The sequence below is a fragment of the Lonchura striata genome, chromosome 1A (assembly GCF_050655825.1).
Source record: "Lonchura striata isolate lonStrDom1 chromosome 1A, ASM5065582v1, whole genome shotgun sequence".
In the NCBI taxonomy this organism is placed as follows: domain Eukaryota; kingdom Metazoa; phylum Chordata; class Aves; order Passeriformes; family Estrildidae; genus Lonchura; species Lonchura striata.
The window spans coordinates 57,278,698-57,287,465 of NC_140741.1; the positions used below are offsets into that span (position 1 = coordinate 57,278,698).

At 41.2% G+C, this 8,768-nt stretch overlaps 1 protein-coding gene across 9 annotated transcripts in view; it reads right to left on the reverse strand.

The window, feature by feature from the left end:
* The window catches only part of TMCC3 (transmembrane and coiled-coil domain family 3), a 132,677-nt gene that overhangs the window by 43,280 nt on the left and 80,629 nt on the right, over positions 1-8,768 (reverse strand). Inside the window, exon 1 of one of the 9 annotated variants that reach the window (XM_021527980.3) lies at positions 1,803-2,002. The exons of the other annotated variants lie outside the window; for them this stretch is intronic. Coding sequence (XP_021383655.1) covers positions 1,803-1,880 — 78 coding nt within the window. The 5' untranslated portion in view covers positions 1,881-2,002. Of the gene's footprint in view, positions 1-1,802; positions 2,003-8,768 lie in introns of those variants that run through there. 9 annotated transcript variants of the gene reach the window in all.

The following is an 8,768-nucleotide window of genomic DNA, read 5'->3' on the forward strand; positions in this document are numbered from 1 at the left end:
CTACAAAATACTGCCAGTCCTTGCTGCTCCAGTGTGTGACCATTTTACTCCTATGGCTAAGGCAGTAAGAGGAATGTTGAAGTTATCCAGGCAATTTACTCAGGAAAAATTCCAATTTGGACTAAGCACAAACAGAATTAATACAAGGTCTTACCATTATTTGGAACATACAACATGCTGCTACCATACCTAACAATTATTTTACAGGTTCTGTGGTATTTAACATGACTTGTAAAGCCCAAACCCTGCAGCATCACAATTACATACAACTCTAAACTTGTATAGAGTTGTATTTCCAGTCCTCATGGTCACAGAAAGGGAAAATAACACTAATTCTGATTAAAAGATATCCAAAATCAGACAGAAGACCAATGCTTTTATAAAATTGCCTTAAACATGAGATTTTTTTTAACAATAAACAACACAGCATTAGCCACAATATTTTATACTTTTGAGCAAATCAAGTAGAACACAGAATAGAGTTTAACCTTTAAATATGCCAAAAATTATGAAGAATTATGAAGATATGCAACTTTTCCCCATGGCCACACTTAGGTAGGCAAGTCATTATTCTTACAGCAAGATCATTGAAGGAGAAACTAATCAGTTCAACTTTCAATGGGGAAGAACAAAGGAAATGCATAGCGCTGTTAGCTCCAATATGACTAGCATGTGCGACCACCTTACACTGTGAAGAACATTGTAGATTCCAGTAGTAATGCTACAATATATGGTTACCTATTTTAAAAATAATTATTCTGAAGCAATCTGAATAACACCATCTCCTTTTCATCACTGTGAATTAATAGGCATGAGGGATGGAGAATACTTCAAATGCACAGTATTGGAAAATAAAACCCCAAAACCTTTACCCCATTTACCCCCCAGAAACAATCTTGCCTCACCAATAGTTGATCCTTACACTTCAAACCATAAAGTTCATTTGTTGTCAGACCCACGATCTCAGCAGAGAAAAGAAAACAGAATTTCTGCCAATATCCCAAGTCAGCTCGTTTTTCCTTTCCTGCAGTGCATGGGAAGAAAGGGCCACTTTTTACACGTCTTTGAGCTGAACATTTAGGTAAGAATTTTAAACAAAAAAGCAAAGTGCCTTCATCAATAGAACACTTACCATAAAAGCCACTAAATACATGAAAGGATCACAAGTTTTGTCTGTACGTGTTTATGTTTTTATATATCATATGAACAAAACATAAAGAAAGACGAACTTGGCAGAAGACTAAGAAAAACTATTCCATAAAGCCATACATCATAGATATATAGTATATTCTTACTTTATCCTAGAACACATATGTGCACTTCTATCAAGTTCTATTCCTGCCACAGCCCTGTTTTGACTTCATAAGAGGAACCATAATAATTCTCTGCTGCCAGATACAATCACCTGCTCCAGAGTTTATTAAACAAACCTTGAGAAACAGAACCAAACCCTAGTATTCACCACTGTGATCGAGACAGAGTCACGGCATTAAATCATCGGCGCTGTTGACTCTGGTGAGTAAGTTCTCTATTACACTTGTATCCCTCTAGTTTCGATTGCGGGGATACCTCGAACATTGGTTTCTATTAAGTCAATATCCTGTTTCATTTCATTTTCCTATAGCAAAAAACGTTCAGAGTATGAAGATGAAAGAATCACACAGGAAAAAACCTTCCCTTTAGATCGTCAGCTTAGCAAACGTGGAGACCTCACAAAGTGCTGCAGGTTGGCGGCTGCCTGTCAGAGCACGGCGCCCAAACCCGCCGGGCAGCCCCGGGCCGCCGGCTCTCACCCGCCTTACCCTCGTCTTGCGGCGCCGGTGCCGCTCCGGGTCCGAGTACGTCCTGTCCACGGCGAGCGCCGTGTCGCTGCCCGGCATGCTTGTGCGTGTGTTCGCGCTGCTGCTGCCGCTGCCGCTGCTGCTGCCGCCCCACGCCGGCCGCGGTGCCGCCCCGGGCCGCCCAAGCTGCAGCCCCGCGGCCGCGGGACCGGGACCGGGACCGGAGCCGCCGCCGCCGCCGCGCCGGGCACGCCCCGCCCGCGCGGCCCCGCCCGCGCCGCAGCTCCCCAGCCGCACACACCCGGACCGGCCCCTCGGCGCTCCGGGTCCCGCCGCTGGGGTGTCCCCTCCTTCGAAAAAGGAAGGACGCCTGAGAAGGTGAGAGCGGGAGAGAGCTTTGCCAGAGGGACTGGGCCAGAAGTCCCTTCGTTTGTTTAATTTTCAAGGCCGTCGTGTATGAGGGGGCAGCAGGAGCTGGAACACGATGGTCTCCCATGGAAATGGCTGGACAGAGGGATGACACTTCCTCCCGCTGACCGTCGCTGGTTTGGGTCCAATCCAGGTCTTGGAGGGAGTTAAACCATCAAGCAATCTAGACTTCCCTTAAAACAAACCTAAACCCTGTGGCTACAGGGAAACCTCTCAAACTGCAGCATATCCTAAAGGTTCAGAAGTCCAAAGGGGAAAGAAAGGAAGAAACCAGAAGTATTGTGTCGTCAGTTTGGGGCAGACTCACTTGTAAGATTTTGACTTTGGTAGCTTAAGGTGCCCTGGACACAACCGAGCACTTCTGCTTAAAAGCCCTTGATGCCTAGACATTTTGACAATTAAATGGTATCAACATTCTGTCAAACCAACTAAATAATCAGGGCTTGCATTTTCCAAAGTGGTCAGTGGAGCACAGCAACCAATTCAGCCCCATTTTCTGCACATTACTTTGGTGAGATAAATCCTTCAATATCCTGGCACGGAGGAGCTTCAAACCATAATTCTGAATGCTCCAGGAAAACTTGTTTTCCAGGGCATGCGTATGCCAATGCACTTAAATTCCTAAGAGTTGAGTGGAGTTTCTGACTGATCTGCACATTTATCTTCACACTTTCTATGCTGAGGAATGCATTTAAGTGACACTTAACACATTTTAACCCACTGAAAACTGCAACTAAAATACTGTTTTATAATCAGTAAGTAGTAGAGGAAATGTATTTCTTTTCCTTTCTGAAATAAACAGACTTGTTGAGTTATGACCTCTAATTATTACACAAGTAAATCTGGAATTCCGTCAGGCCAGCTCCCTTGCAGGATTAGCAGGACTTCACCTTTTAGGTACAGCTGTGCTCAAGCACAGGTCACACTGCTTTTTTTCTCTATCTGGAGACAGCAACAGTCCCAAGGCATGTGGGTATATAAACATACTTAAACATCAACATAGTTAACTACCCTAGGATGACCTTGCAGCTTTAAAAAATGATTCCTTGTTGCCATTTGTTTTTTTAATTGGAATCATATGTTCTAATATAGTAGTACTGTCAGAGATTAATTATATGACATGAGGACCTCAATAGTGTTTTCGAGTAATGAGGTCTTTATAAATTAAAGATCTGAAATTCTAAAATAAAACGAAATACAAGACCTTACCTTCTTGGCAGCTGTTTCTTCTTCAACTCTAACATCAATTTTAACAAAGTTATCCCAAAGTAAACATTGAGTGGGTTTACTAAAGGAAGCTCCATTTTCCTAATGCAGTATTCAAAGTACCAAACTAACACTAGATACTGCACATGGATGGTGATTTGCCACCCTTCCTATAATTCTTATGAAGCTGAATGAGTTAAAAGGCTGCTGGGAAAAAAACAGAAATAGAAACTGTTTTTTCAGTCCTTCAGCTCAGACATGAACATTAATTCATGTGCCAGAGGGTGAGGAACTCTGAGGTAAAGGTGAGTAAAAAGTTAAATAGGCAAATTCTGTGGGGCTTGGGGTTTTCACTGAAAGTAGTAATTGCACATTTCCAAACAGGAATGTGTGGTTTTCAGAACCTAGGATGAAACACCCTTATTTCCTCAGAAACTTTAAGGGTTTTTTTAAAGACTTTTTAAAGACTTGCCAGATGTAGTTGATCAAAGCATAGAAAGGGTAAGCAGTTGGGATAGGGATGCATAAAACACTGCAACTGCTTGATGTTTTAGTAATAGAAGGCTTATAGTAAATCATACTTTTGAATAAAGTTTAAGAGTTTTATTTACATATCAGCCTTATTTAAATAGTTCCAGCAGACTAGCCACAAAACAGTGAAACTTCTCTTCAAGATAAGAAGAGACAGGAATAAGCAATATATATTTAGAGGTAGTATCAACACACATACTACTACATTTACAAAGAAAGCTCTGTCCTGATGTAGCCTCTAAGAAAAAAGCATAATATAGCTGGTCTCATAAGACTCTTGTTGCATTAGTCACACCTTCCAACCCAGCGTTTGGATCTGTTGATTGGGCACTGCTCTCAGTGGTGCATACCAGAAACAAGGCTCCTGCACTAGCAGAGACAGCCCCAGCATTGGGCAGCTCCTGGAGGAGCTGTGACCACAGGACAGCAGCCCAGTCAATCAGGAACAACTGCTGCACACAGCAGCAAGTCATAGGGGGGGAGAAACAGCTGCTTAGGTGGAGGCATCTGTTTCACAGGTCAGGACAGTCTTTCCACACAAGCTGAATTAGGAGCCATTGTAATTTTGACAGTATCTGCAAGTGTCACATCTAAAGAAATGGTTCTTTTCATAAGTTGGACTTAAATCATCCGTGTCTTCAGAATTTATGTCAAATTGGTGCAATGCAATTCTCTGACCAAAGGCTGCTCTTTTCCCCTTTTACCTTTCCTTCTCACACATGGGCCACTAGGTCCTTCCTGAGCTGGAGCAGGAGCATGTTCTTTTCCTATGGTACATTTGCAGAATGCATTTCATTTGGCTTGGCTGAACAAAGACCACCTACCCTCCTTCTGAACACAGAGCTGGTTTGTACAGCTCTCCATTCTCACTCCAAAACAGAGACGTGATGCCCTGAACGTGGCAGAATACTGCACAGCACAGTACTAATGAGAGCTTCACTGGGTACTTCTCTCACTCTTATTTTCAAAAGCCCACAGAGTTTAAATAAATGTTCTTCCCACACACTGCACCTGCTCTCTTCTAAACCTTAACTCCACTAGAGTAAATTCTTCCAGACAGCAGCAGGAGCATGAAGCTGGACTCACAGTGACTTAAATAGAAATGGTAGACCATAGATTCATTCTCTTATCCTTTATTCTTCTCAGAAAGTATGTTAAACATTAAGTTCTATGGCTTAAATTAATGATAAAATGTTAAATCATTCTGGCCATCCATTATGCCAGTTTTAAAGTTCAAATACTTCAAAATCTCTCACTGAGTGCCCAGCTGTCAGTGCCCATTCTTTTCCAGTGCTTTCCCTCGCTTCAACGTGATGGCATGGTCCACAATGCTTAACTCTTGGTATTTACACTATTTTGCCTACCTTATTAAAGTGACATTTTAAAGAGTGATGCCTAGAAGGTCTAGTAAAAACTTATGATCACTGCACACCAGTATTCACTACTATATTTGGTTTTCAGAGGGACAGACATCAATATTTCAGTTGCCTGTATTGCCATGATTTAGGAAAATCAAATCTCTGGAGGTGCAGCAAAGGCACTGTCCAAAGGAGGTCTGTCAGCTGGAGCCTGAGCTTTCTCAAGATGTCTCACTCTTCTCTTCAGAGACTGCATCTTTGTCATCCCTTACTTGCCCCATGACCATGTGTAATGCTTGCACAGCAGACACAGCACTCCCATCTACAAGCCATCAGTTTTCCATAGTGACTTATGCATAGGCCATGGAGGGAGTAGAAGTGCCAGTACACATTTGGGATTGCCAAACCCAAACAACAAAACCCAGCTCCCACACAATACAATCACCTAGATGGTGTCAGGTACACACAATAGGAAGTAACAAAAAAAACCCAAAAACCCAAACAAACCTTTATAGAGGTGGAAAACATGGAAACTCTTTCATTTGGAGGCTGGCTTAAGGTTTGGCCTCATTCTCTTTCCAGTTTTATCGTGAATCTGGGTCTTGGCAATTTACTTTAATTTTTGGTCTTCTACTACCCTATCTGCAAAAGGAGAAGCATGGCACGTCTTTCTCATGGGGAGAACCTTGAACTCCTCCAGAATTAAAAGTGCTATTATTTGTTGTGTTCTGATGTTTATGGGGAGTAATTAAATATCTGATGTCAAAGGTATGTTGGCAAAGGTACAAACAGGAAGAAGACGAAGGTCCCTTTCCCCACAATGGTAACATCTGTACTCTAAACAGGATACTGGGGCTTCTTTTAAGAGACTTTTTAACTTGTCTTCCAAGTCTTTTTCCAAAAGCTTTCATCAACCAGCCTCCAGGGAAAGGGTCTACGTGAAAAGAGACTCTTAGTCATTTCCAAGTCTGAGGTCAAGTGGGATAGTGCTGAGTGGCATTGGTCTTGCAGCTAGCCCTGAGTGCACTGTCACAGTTCCCAGTTCCTCTGCCAAAGTATGAACCTTCCACACCCACAGCAAAGGAGATATTCTGCTTGTTTGTACCCACCATAAACTGCCATGGGATCACACTAAGACTTGCAGATTGCATTGCCAAGCTGTGACAAGCATTCAGAAGATGTTGATAAACTTTCAGATATCAAACTAATATTTTAAATTAACCCCTCTCCTCCTATCCTCTCCTGATTAAGAAATGTTCTATGTGCTTTCACAATAGAATAGCTCTGGACACTTTGTGAGTATGCATTTTCTACACAGTAAAAAACTGCAAAACAAAGATTTTCATATATTAGTGTGATGCACTTATATTGAGTGAAGTATAGAGAAGCAAGTGAAAAATTTCAGTTCAGGGTAACAGAAGTTCTTCTTCTTTTTCCTTTCCCTTGCATACTATTGTGTGTCCCTTGCTGTGTGATGAGAGGCAATTTCAAGGCCTTTCCTCATTCTCATACAACCTAATAAAATTCAGCTACATAATTTCTCACTGCTGCTGCTGAGTGACAACGATAGTGCAAACTACTGGATGGTGGCAGTATTTTGCATTTCAAATGCTGTGAATAAGAGCCACCTTTGTAGCAGACTGAAATGCCAACTGTTCTGTATACCCAAGAACTCGCCTGGAGCCCAGCTATTTACATTAAAGATAGTCCATGTTGCAGAGACAAGTAGAGAATTCTCCCTCTAGCAACATGAATGGCTGCTAGTCACCAGCTTACAAATTTTCTTCTGCCTCATAGTATGTGATTTGTGGCTGCCTGAGAATGAATGTATGCAGCTTTTTAATCCCAAATCAGCCACTTTGACATTGTCACAAGGCATGCAGGACGAACAGCTGCAGCCTGCTGGCACATAAAGGTGTACCCCCTTCCAAAACACAAATAAGAACTTGCATCCAAACCATTCAGGCTGTTGCCAAAAAGACAGCCAGCCTGAATCTCCTATTACTTCATATTCTGGTAGTTATATCAGGGTAACATTTTATCCCAAATTAAAACAAGCACACTAGACAGAGTCCATGAGCACAAGAATTGCTCTTGGAATGTGCCACCATAACCCATCTGCAGCAGTGCCTGCAGTCCCCCTGAGGTGGCATGTAGCTGGGTAGCTGACATCTGAGCTCCTCAAGGCTCTGTAAGTTAATACACTGCAGCTTTCACTCTACTGCTCTGTGGCCATAGCTGCACAGAATCCCAGCTCAGTTTGTGCTGAGGGCTGCACACAGAAACAGCAGACGGTGTTGGATAGGAATCTGTCAATTTTTTTTCATCTATGAGGTACATTGCATGGTGGTAGCTCTGTGTAAGTTATGTCATGCTAAATGTGTGACATCAATTATTTCCATATGAATTGACAATGTCAAATACAGAATTAGGACTTGCTTGCCAGTCAACCAGAAAACACAGATGGATTATGAGAGGACAGAAAACATAATGATCATACATGCAATCCTACACCTTGTCCTGGTGAGAGTTGTTGCAACATAGCCCTTTGAGTTTTATTACAGTGACTTTCTATCTACAGAGATGCAAGTTACATGGACGTGAAGTTCAAAATCTCTCACAAATGTAAAATATGATCACCTACAACTCATCTAACTCTGAAAATTTTCCAAGTGTCTGATTTTAACAACAAATATTTTAAAGGCAAGAAATTGCAAACAAAAAACCCCAGGGCATAGCATAGATATTTCTAATATGCTAAGTACATTGGTATCAACCATTTTTTTATAAGTATCCAGCAACACACTCCCTTTGCATATCTAAATATAGTAATATGTCAAGAGCCACTTCTGGGTTATTACTATATAATTTTAAACAAATAAATGTGCTTTTTAACAATACTCATTATGATTCTTTGGGGCTTTAAAAACATTATTTAGTAAGGTAATTTAGTCATTTATTCATTACAAAATTTTGGGGGATGGTCTTTGACAAATTGAAGTCTTCTGCTTTATTCTTACACAATCAATTAATTACATGATATATCACACATATCCATTTTTTTTTTATCTTTGGGACCTGAGTTTAGCAAGAATATATAAGCAGCTACTTATTCTGCAATGTTTTTGGAAGCTGTTTCAACACAGTAGAGTTCTAGTATCTTAGGGGGAGTTCTGCCTGAACTTTCATTACTGGAAAACGTTACAGCACGAGATCACTAGAGAACTGAAAACTGAATAGCAAAGACACAACATCTCCCAATAAAAATTCCTAATCTGCTATAAAGCAATGCAGTTTTCTGGAACAAAATTAATGTCTTTAACGCCATGTAACCAATCTTTTCTTACTTGAATTATATGTATGAAGGGCAGGATTTTTCTTTACCAATACAGCTATGTCTATGAAGCATTTATACATAAATCAATCCTAAGCCAACAAAAGCAAAGGGAACCTCAATGTCACA